At 41.9% G+C, this 16538-nt stretch overlaps 1 protein-coding gene across 6 annotated transcripts in view; it reads right to left on the bottom strand.

Moving 5' to 3' along the window:
* The window catches only part of mllt3 (MLLT3 super elongation complex subunit), a 53826-nt gene extending 37288 nt beyond the window's left edge, over positions 1 to 16538 (bottom strand). For 2 of the 6 annotated variants that reach the window (XR_006010172.1, XM_041984760.1), the window contains exons 1-2: positions 16162 to 16535; positions 15359 to 15539 (exon numbers count right to left, since the gene is read on the bottom strand). Coding sequence is in view for 5 of the 6 variants with exons in the window: in XM_041984760.1 (XP_041840694.1) it covers positions 15359 to 15539; positions 16162 to 16173 (193 nt within the window). In the remaining variant the exon portion in view is untranslated. Of the gene's footprint in view, positions 1 to 15358; positions 15540 to 16161 lie in introns of all 6 variants that reach the window. The other 4 variants (XM_041984764.1, XM_041984761.1, XM_041984763.1 and 1 more) reach the window with 4 other exon arrangements.

The raw sequence follows: 16538 nt of genomic DNA, 5'->3' as shown, positions 1-16538 counted from the left end.
CACACCCATTAGAACTTTCATGCCAGCTGTGGCGTCGTCAGTGGACAGAGGTTTCCCTGAACGCCAGACCAAATAATCAGTAAGCTCCAGAAAGGGAAGGGGAACAACAGGCCACATGTAAGACCACGTCAGGCTCCATTTCTGTCCATCTTTCTAGCTGCTGGACAACTTGATGGGTCATTGGCCAACAAACCAGGTAACAGATGCAGAACCCAGCCACAGCAGCAGCCACCACAGAAGAAGAAGGCAGGTTGACATCACAACGCTGAATTACAACGAAGACAATGTCGACCAAAAACAAAGGAGGGGAATGGTGGACATCCAGCAGCAGCTGTATGGCCTGGGACTGGACCCCGCCCAGCACCTGTATCGCCAGAGACTGGGTCCACCCAGCACCTGTATCGCTTGGGACTGAATCCACCCAGCACCTGTATCGCCGTAGACTGGGTCCCCCCAGCACCTGTATTTCCTGGGACTGGACCGCTAACACCAGCAGGACTGAGACTGAGCTCCAAGCCGGATCTCAGACTGAAAAACGGTGAGTTTCTGATGTCATTAAGAACCTCTGTGTCATTCTGTGGCTACCACATGAGAAAAGTTGAGTCGGACTCACTTTTACAAACAGACCAAAATGAACTATTATTCCCACTCTGGACTCTTTCCACCTTCAGGCTGTATTGTAAAGAAAAAAGGCAGCCATGGCTACTCGGAGTGTGTCCTGGCTGGAAACCTGCAGGCTTGGTGTGTGGAGGTGCAGTAAACGCATAACAAATGTTTTATGGCATCGTTGCTGAAAGAGCAGCCGACAGACAGCCCATATAAACCGAGCTTCAGTCAGCCACTTCCTCCTCCCTCCTTTCATTCACCAAGTCAGGGAAAGCTGGCATTTACAACTCAGTTCCTGTCATTAGGTGGTGGCTACCCCGTCTCTCTGCATCCCACCCCTTCCTCATCCTTTCATGCCTGCAGCTCTTCTTTTTGTTGCATCTAAAGAATCATGTGGGAATCATTTCTGTAAGAAAATTGGAAAATCCTAAAACTCTTCTTTGTTTTTATGTGTAAATAAAGTGTCATTCAGTGTGTCTGGGCAGTTTTTACATCTTAGGAATTGCTTGAATTCACGTGACATCGTAAATCCTGCCGAACAGGAAGCAGTGGTTTATACCGACAGATTTTTAGCCATCCTGTCAGACTTCGTATGCGTTAATTTATGGAGGCTCAGTTAACTTCTGCTTTGCATCCGCGTTAAAACATCACTTTGATTTCTAACAAATAAATAGAAAAAAGGTGAAAAAATAAAACACATACAGCAATCTCAAGATGATTTAAGACTTTTTATGTCCAAAATGGGAGCAGTAAATTATTAATCCTAAAATGGATTTGGCTTTAAACATGTTTATCTCTGCTGTGAAGTTGGTCTTTTTAACATGGGAGTCTATGGGGATTTGCTCTGTTTTGGAGCCAGTCCCTAGTGGATGAGGGGTGAACTGCAATTTTTTGCACTTCTGCATAGGCTTCACATTTCACGCCGGAGGTTGCTACTTGGGTCTGAGGTGGGTCACAAGCAAATCTGTCCAAACAATCGGGTCTGAAACGGGTTGTGGCCGACAATCAGAAGTATTGAACATGTTCACTATTTATGACAAAAAAAATCTTGTCGTGTGAAGAAAGCCGACGACTCCTCTGAGTTGCGACTGTATGGATGGTGACGTGAAACGGTATGTAGCCAATCAAAGAGCGAACTGACTGGAGAGCAAGGAAGGATATAAAGTCTGTGTTCACGCTGTCTCCAGTCAGTTTTTTTTATTCAGTTCTGGATTTTTCTATTAATAGTCCCAAGACCACCATCATTCCCTTGTCTTGTAGACCCTCCCCAATGCTGGGTGTTGTGTTTTCCGGGTGTTGGCATGATTCTTCTTCGTTTTTCTGGTTGTTGCTATGGTTCTTCTTCGTTTTTTCCCCCTTGTTGCCATGGTTCTCCTTCTTCGTTTCTCTGTTTGCTGCCATTGTTCTTCTTTGTTTTTCTGGTTGTTGCTTTTTGTACATCCCAGATCAGAGGCTGACTTCATCAATGTCTGAACATTTCTTCCATCAATGCTCAGAGTTGAAAAACTGAACGGCCTGATGTTATTTACCTTATTTAAATGACGGCATTAATTTCAGACTGTACGTGGTCGCAGGCTCACAATTCTCAGCTGACACTCAGGATTCTTCCTCTAGATCTGGAGTGTCAACAGGTCAGATTACATCTATGCACACTCCTAAGTACAAGCTGGTAAATTCCACACTTTGCACAGAAATGTTCATCACTGGCAACTTTATTGTTGTCCATGTTTTTGTCAGTTAGTCTTCTTATAGGTGCTCCTGATGATTGCCTGCTTCGTTTTCAAACAGAGGCCTTCAGATCTTTTCTGTTTATTTACAGATGTATTCCAGCATTAACATGTAACTTATCAGTAACTAGAATAAAAAAACAACACTTATAAGAAGCTTTACGTCCATAAAAGCTTAATTTCCATCAACAGCACAACCAGACATCATTCTGCCTGCTATGATGCATTTATGACATTTATCAGGGACACTTTTAGTTTGGCTATTTTTTCATGTTGTATAAAGAAAAGCAGCTTAATCTCCAAGTTCATCCATCTTTTACTCCTTCCACTAATCCCATTAGCATAGAGAAAAGCTTCTGGACACAATTCGCCCTGAGGATCTGGATCTTACGCTCAGGTCGCTGCAGTGACTCATCAGCAGGAGTTAAAAGATTACATGCAAGCGAGATGGCCATAGGCCAACACGTTGGACCAATCATTAAGGACTGGATCTGGGGCTGTAAGGAGCTGCCACCGTCTCCAGTCTGGCCTGCAGAACAGAAGAGTCTTTCTTTAAGGAAAGCAGATACTCGACTCAGCTACTGTTGTGTAGTTTGACTTCAGTTTGGGATTTTCTGGTCTCTGAGGGGCCCCTTTGAAAGCCACAGATCTGTGATAAAAGGTGCAGTTTCAAAAGCGTCAATTCAAAGAGGCTGCGATGCCATGACTGAAAAGTAAGACAAACCACTTGTAAACACAGCTGGACAAGCTTCACCCTAAAGATCTGGATTTTGCTTTGAGAAGAAAACGTTTCCTGTCAGAAGACTTGGATCCGTGTGATGATACTGGAGATTAACTCGAGACCATCTTCTGTTGGCTTCACAGAGACGACTTAGTCTGTGGGACAGATTCAGTCAAATCTTACTGTTGTTCTGCTGTCTCGTCAACATGAACCAAATATTTACTCTTATCATCCAGTTTTCTTCATTTTTGACAGGTTAGAACATTAAAACATGATTTTTGTGATTCACTGCAACACAGTCGGCTTGTTACACATTAACCACGTTTACATGTGCAATATTTCTTCAAATGGGTGATGATTCCTATCAGACCCTGCTTTTCCACTGCAGCACCACTAAACCTGCAGCAGAGCAGCTGTTACTGGAGATGCTGAGCGGTGAAAATGGACAGAGAAAGTTCAGAAAGTGAAGCTGCAGCAGATGAACATGGTGATAAAAGTGGACCAAACTACTAGTTTCTGAATATGACGTTTAAGTTGTTGTACTTATTGTTGTACTGCAGTACTTATTACCTTGCTGCAAGAAGAAATGGTGAAAGCTAATTCAAAGGAAGCGCTCAGCCTAAATAAACTTTTAACAACCCCTTTTTCTATTGGTGGGAAAATGCATCACTTCAACCAATCAAAGTATGACATGACAGAGTGACACATTTGGTTGCTGAGGAAGAGGAGGAACTTGTGAGAGTGACCAAAAGCCACCAAGAGCAGATTGAAGTGCTGCCTCCTGGTGCACAGGAGGACTAACACATGTCGTTGCTGTCTTTTAGTGGACAGTAACTGGTTTCTGGACGGGAACAAATCATTTATTTGGCATCTTATGATGCAAACTGTTTGTGGTAGAAAACTCCCCTGAGACATTTACCACACTTTGATGCAAATAGTTGTTTATAACTTTGTTAGTTACTAAATTTGTCCACAAGTTCATAAAATCAACTACTTATATTTGCATTCTAAGTTATAAAAATTGTTTGTTAAACGTGTGGTTTTCATGCAAAAAAAAAAATCTAACTTTTGCCTCAAAATTTATGTTTTTTGTGTGATTTCAGGTCCAATGTGTTAACCAAACAAGGAGGGTAAACTGGTTTAAAGCTGAAATAGAAAAAGGTACAAATAAAAATAGTCACAAACAGCCAATTATACCCATGACCCCGGAGGGTTAATCAGTGGAAAATTATATATTTTTGGGGGTTTTTGGGAGAAGGGGGGGGGGGGGGGGTTTAGTGACAAAAAGCATTTTTCTCTAAGACAACATAAAAAAACAAGCTCAGCTCTTTGTGTCCACAAATCTCCAACTCTTTCCACCATTTCTTTCCCATTACAGCGCCTTCCATCCTTCCATGAAAGTGACAATCCTCTGAAATATCACCAACACCTCTGAAGAGATGCCATCTCCTGTGTGGATTAAATGCAGGCCAGGCTACAAATGAGGTGCTTAAGCAGCATGAGCCGCTGCTTCCCATTGCCAAAATGGCCCCCTCCCTCCCCTTTCACTGGTTCCAAAGAGCTTCTTTACCTCCATTTGTTCAAACAGCTTTGCCATTTGGCTGTCTCCATGGCAACACCTCAACGCCGGCCCGTTAACCGCGTGGCAATAATGAAGCGTGGCGGCAGCTTTACTGACTGATTCGTCGTTAATCTTAATGTGTGTCTGGCAGCTGAAGAAGGAAGCGGTGCGACAGTGGGAGGAAGTTTCGCTCGCTTCCATCAGGGCTGCTGCGTGTGCTCAGATACATGAAAACCTGCCGATTTGTTGAGTATAAAGCTCAACTGACACAGATCTAAACAGAGGCTGCTTCTTAAATAAGTAGCACAGATGTTGATCTGCATTTTTGCCCCTTTTTGACCTTTCAGGTAATTTTTCTCTCACTTTAGGGCCACCATGTTGGCTGCGTCTCCCTGTGGGATTTAAGTTTGTCCTGAAGTTCACCAGGAAAATGACTGCCCTTTTAGGTCATTTAAATGAATAAAAAGTCTACTCCCAAAAGCTGCTCTAAGAATTTTACAAATTAATATTTTATCTACATTTTTTTGTTTTAATCGTTCAATTTAATTCACGATTAATCAAAACTACCAAATATGTGATTATTCAAATAATTTCAACCTTTAAATGCCAATCTGATGACATTATGTCAGTTTTTATAAATACAAATTAGTTCTTTCCCACATGACACATGTTAGGAGGGTTTTATATGAAGATCAATTATGTTACTAATTTTCAGTCCATTAAACCCTTAACACCAGTCAGTAGAAGCTGGAGCTTTTAATCCCAGTATAAACCAGTCTGTAGGACTGGGAATAAAGACTGGCGGGAAGGTTTTATGAGCTGGTTTTACTGGGACTGCTTAAAGTGTTTTAGCCAACCACAAGAATGTGTGGAATTTCATTGGTGTGAGTAATTGTTTGCCCTGTTCAGGCACAAGCAGCATCTCTTGACATCTGCTGACCAATTGTGAAAAACGTCCCAGTGCATTAAATCAAACATACCCATCCCCATAGCAACTGTTGTGTTTGGGAAGTAGACGCGCATGCGCAGTGAAGTCTCCAGTCGTTGAGATCTTTTGTTCCATGCCGTTAAAATAAAAAAAGGACAGTAAAAAACAACGTAAAGACATAATCTGTGGTTCACGTTTTGAAGGCTGGGAGCAGAGGAGGCCACCGGGGGGCGGGGGGAGCAGGGCAAGAGCCTCGAGGAAGAGCGAGAGTATGGACTAAAACAGCTTTGACAGCTCAGAAACAATTAGGAATGAAGGAATTTCTAAACACACTAACTAGTTTTCAAAACTGCATGTTGCTAATGGATCTACTGTCTGACCCAGACTGCCGTCGTGACTGATTCTGGCCTTTATAGCAGGCAGCCACTCTCCATCTTCCTGGTACTGTGTACAGCCAGTCAGTCTCTTAGAGGTACGCAGTACCGGACTGGCTTACTTTCACCTAGTGTCCGAAATTAACTTTTTGACTCACCGGCCAAGTTGGCCGGTAAATGTAAAAATCCACTGGCCAAACATATTTTTTACTGGCCAAATTATTAAATTATTTTACACACACATACTTCTACGCACATGTTATTTTCTATAATACTGTGTTGTTGTGTCACAGCAACATTAAACAAAGGCAACAAGAAAAATTGTTTTATTTGATAAAGTGTTAATGTCTGAATTCATTAACTAAAACCAGAGTGTGAACCATACCGTGGGCTTAGGGGGAGCCGCTTTTTTGCATTTCCTATCTTTTTTCGGCAAGTAAGAACATGATGCCAGCTGATATTACAGCTTGCCCCACAGAACATAGGCGTACCAATACAAAATGGTTAACAACTCTTATGCAACAATAATACATAACAGGTGCAAATGTCCCTTGCAAAAAAATTTTTTACCACTCTTTTTGCGAAGATCAACTTACATAGTTAATATTCCCCACATATCACACACGTACACAGCGATGCTTGCCATACACAATATAATGAGCAATGATAGTTTCCCATATTGTAAATAGTTAAAGCAGGTCTTACCTTACCTTTTAAGCATTTACTTCTTTTATTTTGTATTTAACGTAGATCTACAGGAAGTTTAACTTGGAGCGCCGCCACGCTTCAGTGGTCACAATAATTATAGCATCCATAGTCATACTTTAGGCTACAGTGAATTTGTGAGCAATCAGCATACATTTTATTGTCAGTATTATATAGCTCCCCCAACATTTCATAAATTCTGTTTCTAGGGGAGCTCATGTTTCATTAAGGGGAGCTATAGCTCCCCCAGCTCCCCTGTGGTTCGCACCCTGACTAAAACCTGATCATACTCGTCCCTCTCTGCTCTTCGTGCTTTCACACAGTCCGTGAAGTCTGGCCTCCTGCTCCTAACAATCCTTCTGCCACAGCATTATAGCCTTAGTGGGATCATAGTCCCTGATTTTCGCTTTTTATTTTATTCTTTAAAAATAAACTTAACAAAAATGGATAATGATTTTAAAGCTTATTGATCTGATTCATGACAAATCAGTAATATTGAATATAAATAGCTTATCAATAATCATAAAAGCTGATTATAATAATAATGAACTTAACAACTGATAAATACAATAATAATAAGTATCATTATTATTATACTTATAAGTTAATCGGTGGACAGCTGCTCGTAGTCTCGCGGAGTCACGTCACGTCCGTTATGCAGCTGTCGTCTCCTTCAGGTTGAAAACAGCTAAGCTAAGCTAACAGGCTAACATCACATCCAACAGAGTGCTGCTGTGCTGACAGCGCGCCACGCACAGATGTGTTACCGCCTATAGTCGGCGCGTGAGAAGCAAGCGGAACCGGGCCGTGAAGCAGACAGAAGGCGCCGCTAAATCCAAATCATCACTTTTCACTAATTTTCTGGTTGGGGCTGGAAGCTCTGCTGATTTATCCTCCAGTTCAGCGAGTTTTCTTTTGGAAAGCTGGCCGGCTCCTTCTAAAAATCTCCACATATTTACCTACTTAATTAGCCTGAGCTAAACGTAAACAGAACTGAAACAGTGCAGCGCATTCTCGTGTCACGTGTGAGTGTTTGCGTCAGTGCGCGTGGTTCATACATGCAGACAGCAGAGCAACATAAAGAAGAAATCCACCATAAGGAAGACTGAAAAACATGACAAATTTGGTACAAACATTTACTCGCCATTTGGCGGATAGCCCAGAGATTTACTCGCCAAACAAAAAATTTACTCGCATTTGGAGCCTGGTGAGTGTTAATTTCGGACCCTGCTTTCACCCCTGCTGGCAGTTTGATGAATTTAAAGTTTAGTCTCCCAGTAAGACCAGTAGAAACTCCATACATCCGGCTCCAGTAGGACTGCAATGATTAGTCGACAATAAAAAGTCGACAACGAATTTACCCATTGACTATTGTCAAAAAAAACAAAACAAAACAAAACAAACAAAAAAAAAACACTACAGAGTGGGACATCGTCTTCTTTTCTTATCTCTGCTGAGAGCTGCACATGCGCAATAAAGTCCGCCGGTGGGAAAATATGGCGTTGGACCAGGGAGCAAAACGGCGGTAGACGACGTCAAAAGTCTGCTATAACTTCAAGTTAAACTTATCAAATACATTAAATACATGTGAGATTTGCAAAGTGGACCTTGTGTACCACGGAAGTACGTCGAACATTTAAAGACGAGAAACGTCAGACTTACATAACAACCTCATGCAAGATTTAAAAGCTGAAAGTGAAATATGAGCCATTTAATAATCATGAGATACATAATCCGATTGGTCGACCATCAGAATAGTCATTAGTTGCAGCCCTAACCGCCAATAGTCTGGATTACTGTACTGGTCTTTAACAGGACTTCCCAGTAAGACCAGTAAACATCTGCAGCTCATCCAGATGCTGCTGCTGCAATTTTAACCAGGACTAAGAGATCTGAACACATCACACCAGTTATAACATCTTTATACTGGTTTCCAGTCAGTCCCAGAACAGATTTTAAACCCTTCTGATGGTTTACATCCCAGAACGGTTTAGGTCCAGAATCCATCTGTAATACCGTTCAGAGAATATAGACCAAGCAGAGCGCTTAGATCCACTCTGGTCCACTAGTCCAGACCAGAGTCCAGACTAAACATGAGAAGCAGCGTTTAGCTGTTGTGCTGCCAGTAGAGATGAAACTTTCCCCAAACGTGGACATTTTTAAATCCAGGTTAAAACATTTCTTCTTTCATGCCTCGGCATGAAATCTGTACGCTAACTTTTAAACTTATTTTTGCTTTTAATCGTTTAAATTTATTATTTTATTGTGATTCTTGCTATGTTGCTGCTTTTACTATTTCTTACTATCTGTGATGTTTTTGTTTTATGTAAAGAACTTTGAATTGTCCTGTACTTGACATGTGCTGTAGAAATAAACTGAGTGAACACTCCATGAACTACCGGATGACGTGCTTTCACCGGCGTTGTCGAGGCTTTTTGACACATGGTGGCTACCGTTGTTGCAATACGTGGTTGAGAAAGTGAGACGCTGGAATTTACTACACGTTAGAATGATACACAATTCCAGCGTTAGAAGGAAGTAACTCTGACACAATGTCCCTTTAAAATGTCTGTGAAGCCTGACCGGTCAGCGGGATCCCTGAACCACGTAAACACTTTCTCACTGATGATGCAAGGTTCACACACCTCCATCTGTCAAACGGCCATGATGTAAAGAGAAGATCCAGGTGGAGGTTTCTGGGTTTAAAAATGCAGGAGTGAAAAGACTCTGCAGTTTAGTCTGAGATGAGCCCGTTGCTCCTGCACGGCCCCTCCTCGTGATAAATATCCTGCCTCCACGGCTGCACGGTGTGCAACCAATCATAAATACTTTAACGCTTCACAAATGTCCCTGCTGGCCTCAAAAGATAAAAAAGTTATCTGTGCACTTCAAAGTCAGCACACAGACCAAATGTAAGCACTCAATTCCCTCCGACAGGTTAACTTTGTGCTTACGATGTGTTTAACAGCCTCCTATTTTATTTCAGGGCCCTCGGCGGGCCGGCTGCAGCTGAATGAAAGCCCTCAAAAAGTTACAGCTCTCCATCAGCGGTAGAGCCCAGCACATTAAACACGAGAGGGAAGAGGAAGCGAGAAGACGTCCACCAGCGGACTCATCCGGTCCCGGTCCTACAAGACATCCTTCAGGTTACACAGAGGTTTAACGTAAACCGTGTCAGGAAACACGGAAAAAGACCAGAAGAAGAGTTGCAGACCCCAGCATGGCTGTTCTCCACATCCATCACTCCTCCATAACAGTCAGCGGATTTAATGTCACCATCAGGTTCATTTTACCAGTCTGCCAACAATCTCTTAAATAATCCTTTTTAGTATAAATGTTTAAAAAAGTTTTTTTAAAAAGCATTTTAATTAAATAAATAGAAAAATATTTTTTAAATTTATTTTAGGAATGTAATAGCAATGTTTTGTTAATTTTAACTGAAAAATCAAATAAATAATAAAAAAAAAGATTTAATTTTAAAAACAGATATTTATTAACCCCTAATAAATTAAAATAAATAATTAGTTAATACATCCCTCTGTGTGAAATAAAATAAATGCTAATATTTTTTCCTACGTGACCATAAACAAATACATGTAAATAAACATAAACAAGTGATAACAGGAAGCTAAAGGCTAAGCTAACTGACCTGCAGGGCAGGAGCAGACGCTGCAACGTTCGGCTCATCGGACTCCTCGAGGGAACTGAAGCTCCACAATCTACGCAGTTCTTTTCTAAACTTCTGCAAGAGACCGTGATGAGATCTTCTGTTCCACGCCAAAACTAGTGTGGGCTCACCGCAGCGCGACCCTCAAACCAACGCCAGGACTTATCCTCTGCTTCCACCACTTCCAGAGAAGGGAACGGCTGCAGCGTTCGGATTATTGGGCTCCCCGAGGGAACTGAAATGATTTGACTTCAGTTCGTACAATGAGGTGAGTCAGTTCAGGTGTCAGGATTACTACACACATGTAGAAATGGACACATATGTACATTTAAAATAACTTCTAGATCTGGAAAAGTTACTCTGATCACATGGAATTCTGGATTTTTCACTTCCAGATACCTGGGATTAAATGTCTGCTGGTTTCATTGATCCATGCTGAGCTGGATGCTGGAATAAATGTGGAACTGAGGAAAAATATACTGAGACTTGACATTTTTCTCCAGAAATTTCAGGTTGTTCCAAATATTTCCTAGAAGTATAGTTCATGTAAACGTCTTGATGATGTACTTGTACTTCTTTATATTAAAGAATTATTTCTAGGTCATTTTACTGGAGACCAGACTGTTCTGGATGTGGAACCAGAACTAACCAGAACTAGTTTAAGTCCCCAGAACTAGTTTAAGTCCTGTTTGCTTGTTTTTTTTTAACACTTATTTCAGTACCTGTGGTTTGAATCATCTTCTGTTTTCTTAAATAGTTTTAGTCAAGCTTTTAGCGAAGCTTGTGTTTGAGGAAGAGCATGAACGCTGTGCTCCTCTTGTTTACTTCCAGTTTAACCCCTTCCTCACAAGTGCCTCCCGTGGAAGGGGTGAGATCCATGCAGTACAAACAATAGGAAGCAGCGATGCTAACATGTAGCATAGCGACATGGCGGGGAGAAACTCAGCTAAAAGACTCTACCAAGCATCAGCATCCAAACCAAACAGTTCAAACCCCAGCAGTTATCTGGGAATGTAGAAAATCATGAGAACAGCTCTGTCCACTTTAGAGCTTCTGCTAATTTCTCCACAAACAAGAAGTCACATGACAGCAGAGACTCTGCTGGTTACAAAGACATCTGTCTCATCACTGTGGGACAGAAACTCTGGAGCTAGCAGAGCCAGAACCAGAAACCAGGTCTTACTGTTGCTGTTTGTGGTGAAAAGTTTGATTCCAGCTCTAAAACTCTGCTATCACTTTCTCTTATGACTCTGCCTTTGTTTGGCATGAATCATAAAGGAGAGAACTTTACTAGTTCCCAGGACTACTTTACTAGTTCCTACAACTACTTTACTAGTTCCTTGGACTACTTTATTAGTTCATAAAACAATGTTCCTCATTTCTAGGACTACTTTGCTCATTTCTACGAATACTTTACTAGTTCCCAGGATACTTTAATAGTTCCTAGAACTACTTCACTAGTTCCTTGGACTACTTTATTAGTTCATAGAACAATGTTCCTCATTTCTAGGACTACTTTGCTGATTTCTACGAATACTTTGCTAGTTCCCAGGTTACTTTAATAGTTCCTATCCTCTGGTTTCCACTGAAAGTAATGAGGTTTTCTTTTAGGAGATAACCATTTACATTTTCTGCTGGGTTCCAGGTGAATTTACTGACACAGTAACACATGTTGGGTGTGTCTCAGCTTTCTGCACAGACCAGGATTACACGCACAACCCTGGTAGTTGTAATTAATTTGTTTATAGTATGGCATTTCAGACAGAAAGAATAAGCCTTGTGTTAACGATTCAATGCCACTGGTCACATTATGAAGCTGAATGACCATCAGCAGCTGGAGTTTAAACTCCATTTATAAAAACTGTTAGTTGTTATAATGAAGGGAGGAAGTGTTTATATAGTAATGTATATTTTAAAGGACGGTTATTTGGTCAAACTCCAGTAATTACATTAAAAATATAAGAATGTGGTTCCACAGTGTGTTTCTGGCCGTAGAAAACTAAATCAGGTTTTGGCTAAAACCAGCTAAAACCAGCAGTTTCCGTGGCTAGGTCCTTATTTTATATAAACACGGTTATAACAGGACTAACGTGGATCATAGAATGGATTTGTTTTACCTGGATAATAACTGGATAAGAGTGAATTAGAAAATGGATAAAGGAGAACAGACCATGGATACGAACGGAAAAGTTGATGCAGTAAAATAAACGTAGATGATTAAAATATTGTTGCTTATTTCAGCTTCTAATGTCAGATGTAGAAAGTTCCTGGTCTCCAGGAAAAGTTGCTAAAACGTGTTCAGATCCAGGATTTTTGGTGTATTTAGGATCACAGCTGGATCGAAACTACCAAGTACTTCTAAGATGTAAGAAGGCATGAGCGGGATAAACTGCCTTTAGGCAGAACATCAGGTCCACGTTGAGCTCCTGATCCGGTCTGGGAGAAAAAGCACAGGAATCCTGCAGAGAATCAGAGCAGTGAAGGCATCACTACTGAACTCCAGTCAACCTGAGCCACCTTCCCAGTCACCGGGGAACTATTCCACAGGATATGTGATGTCAACCAGGATTCGGTGCCCCCCTGCTGGTACAGACGACCTTACTTTGTTAAACCCTGCCATTTCTTCACAGTCAGAGGTGAAGAAAGCCAGAAATCCTGTTTGGTCTGAGCCACACAGGACATCTTAGTGCAGGAGGATCTGTGCTCCATCGCCTCTGTAGCTCAAGCAGAGCCAGTTAGCTTCTTACCACATGTCTGAGGACTGGCTCCATGTGTCACGTTCATTCAACGTTTCAATTAAAAATGTTTTCTTTTGTGGCTCTGAAAGCTTTAATGGACAAAAACTCAAACTATGTGGTGAAGCAGTGTGGAGGAATTAACCCTTAAACCTCCATCAGATCTCCCCGAGGTCCATCTCCCCCTCCACCAGGAGCGTTAGTGCGTAGCTCTGTGGGGTAAATGATGATGGATAGTTACCCTTTAGTTGATCTACGGATGTTTTCCAGGCATTTCTATCCCGTCTGGGAGGTTTACAATCCAGCCACTAAGTGTAGTTTTATTCAGAGACTCCATCTGGTAAATCCACAATGATCCACGATAACAGCATTATTTATCACATTTCATCATAAAAACATCACCATCACTACTATGTTGCTAAGAGACCTCTATTTAGACCTGCACATGATGATAAAGCCACTTCCTGTCAAACTTTCCACCAATCAGAGAGCTTAGATTGACGGTAACATCCAATCAGGAGTAGCCAAAGATCAACCAGTGAGCAGAAAGTTCTGTGTGTGTTTGAAAAGTAGAAAAATAAAGCTTCTCTATGGCTGGAATAAAGCCAAGAAGACGTTTCTGATGCACGGTGGCGCCACAAAGCAGCTGAGCTGGAGTTGGTTTAGTGAGGACAGCAGGTAAATAGTAGCAGGAATAACTGGAAATGGCTATTTACAGTCTCATGATCTGACACTTGAGGCTGTCCTGAAAACAATGTCAAGGGTTCAGCTTCTATATGTGTTTTATATCTATAAAAGAAAACAAAGAAAAAATGGTGTAGAATTTCAGGGGTTAATCAATGCACTGATTAACTGATCAGCATCAGCGTGATTTCCTCTAATAAAAGCTCAAGTTTTGTCAGTTTGCTGCTCTGCAGCTTTCAGGTGTGTTAGCAAAATGCCAAGGAGGAAATCCTAGAAGGGTTGCAAGATCATTTCCAAACTATCTGGAGTCCATCATACATACAGAGAGACCGGGACGATTCAGGACAGCTGTCCATCGTCCCAGGTGTGGACGTCCTGGAGAGTGCAATGCTCAGAGGAACCAGGAAAAGTTTTTCCATTGAAATTCAACCCGTTCAAAGTCTCACTGGACTCTAAAATAACAGCAGCGAAGAAATCAATTATTGAAGTTAACAAATGAATCATGAAACACACCTAAAAACCTAAATGTTTTCTAAACTTTCATCAGAGGAAGATATCTGAACTCATGGAGTTCTTTCTCCAGTATAAAACAAACGGTCCTGCGAGCCACCCATCACCCAAGCTGCTGGCCTCTCTGGGTCTGCCAGCTGATAGCAGCTGTCAGCACGGTGGTGGAGGGATGATGGTCTGGACACCTTGCAGTCACTGATGGACCATGAACTCCTCTGGATACCAAAGCCTTCTAGAGTCAGATGTGAGTCCACCTGACTGACTGGAACTGTCTCATGCAGCAGGACAACAATCCCAAACACAGCAGCAGATCTACACCAGAACCTGGTGTTGACCTGGTCCAGTCAGAGTCTGAAACCATCTGGACCTCAGCCTGGTCACCATGTTACCTTCAGAGAGCTGCAAGCTTCAAACTTCCTGATCAGGTTAAATTCACCTGCAGGTTATTTCTGCTAAACGTGTTTCTCTCGCTTTAAACCTGATCATCTCTCACATGACGGCTGTGAGCAAAAGAAAATCATTTAATACGAACACGAAGCATCTGTGCAGCCTTACGGTCATAAAAACCTGAACACGTCATGTATATTATCTCTGATCCAACGTCTTTCCTTTTATCAAAGCACATGCAAAGTTTTGGATCATGCTGATTGTACAGGAGACTGTTCATGGAAATGTTTTTACTTTTCACATTTTATACACAATTTTCAGAGAAACCAACAGTTAAATCTTCAGAGTTTAGTCCAACACACATAATTCTAATTTAACTTTCTGTCCTCGTTTACATCACGTCCACTTCCAAAAGCAACAAGCAAGGCACAGATGGACCAAGAACCCATCATCAGCACCAAACACCTCATCTTCTGCTTCATTGTGACACGTTTAACTTCAAAACCCACCTTTGCTCTAAAATATTCTCACAACGTGCAACAAGACGTTAAACAACAATAGCTTTGCTTTTTCTTTGCAAACTGGATTTGTGCAATCTGCTTAAAGCAACAGATGCACACGTCCTTCCATCCTGAGAAGGAAGGCAGAGCCGGCCTCGGGTTGGACCGAGGACACGGGATTACACCTGCTGATGTCTGAGGGCCTTGCACCCTCCAATCCAAGCCTGCTCAGAGGAAACAGAAACGGGCATACCTCTTTTTGGTTTGGGGAAGCTTTCGTGGAGGTGAAAAACCACTTTCTCCACAAAGTGCTGGATGTTGCTGTGCTCTGGTCCTCGGACAAAGACCATCCAGTCGTGAGTGAAGCCTTCCACGGTGGGTTTCTTCCTAACCTGGGCGCGATGTCCGAGCTCTAGTTTCACCTGAACAGCACCCTGAGGGCACAAAACCAGCCGGACTTACTTCTCTGACTGGTTTCATCTTTACAACAAAGTAAACAAGGACTTCTTTGCATTTAAACACAACAGCGACCCTTCTCAAGCTTTAACTTCAATAAAACCGCATTTATTGGTAATGACTGTTGATAAATTGAGTTAAAATTGTAAATTTAAAATCTAAATCCTTTAATACAGTGCAGTGAAATACGGCTGGTTTTGCACATATGTTTTAACTTGCATATAAATATATCTGATCTATACATGAGAAAAAATAGAAAACAATGCTACAGATAGTTTCCCATTTCCAAAAAGACCAGCTTAGTTAAGATAAATATTTCATGTATCGTTCAGCGGAATTAATGATGGTGTATAAAGATCTAAAACAGCCAAGTGACATTCCCTGAATAAAGCGGTTTTGTGTCGGTAACGTCGGGATAGTAAAATCCCATGTTTCCGGGTGGAATTCTGAATGGGACGTGAACGGACTCGAGCTAACCGACCGGCTGGAAAATCCTCGCGACGTAGTAAAAGACACCGACCCCCAAAAACAGCTAAATTACTGAAGGCTAATTGTACCAAACCCGACCGGCTTGGCAAAGCCCCCAGACCGGCTACTCACCGAGCTGGCCATCCTTCAGGCCCCGCGTCACTGCTGTTTCATAGAGACTGAGTTCTAAATGAGATTAAAGGTGAGTACAGTTTGCCTATGACGGCGGACATGGTCTCTCCTGGGCTGAAGTCAAACTGAAGACTTTCAAAGGCTCGCCGGCGGTCAATTCTACGTAATGACGTAAACCATTTCCGGTCTACCCTTTCAAAGTTAGAACCACTGCTTAAAGATGCACTGTAGATGGTTCCTGCTGGACCTCACTGTACTTACCGTACTGGTGTGATGGACGCAGGATGTGGTTCAGCATTGTCTTGCTGAAATCTGCAAGGCCTTCCCCGAAAGAGACGTGGTCTGGTTTGAGCAGATGTTGCTCTAAAACCTTCATG

This window comes from Melanotaenia boesemani, chromosome 5 (genome assembly GCF_017639745.1).
Source record: "Melanotaenia boesemani isolate fMelBoe1 chromosome 5, fMelBoe1.pri, whole genome shotgun sequence".
NCBI classification, from domain to species: Eukaryota; Metazoa; Chordata; class Actinopteri; order Atheriniformes; family Melanotaeniidae; genus Melanotaenia; species Melanotaenia boesemani.
The sequence above is the reverse complement of the archived record's forward strand: the minus strand, read 5'-3'. Positions and strand labels throughout refer to the sequence as shown.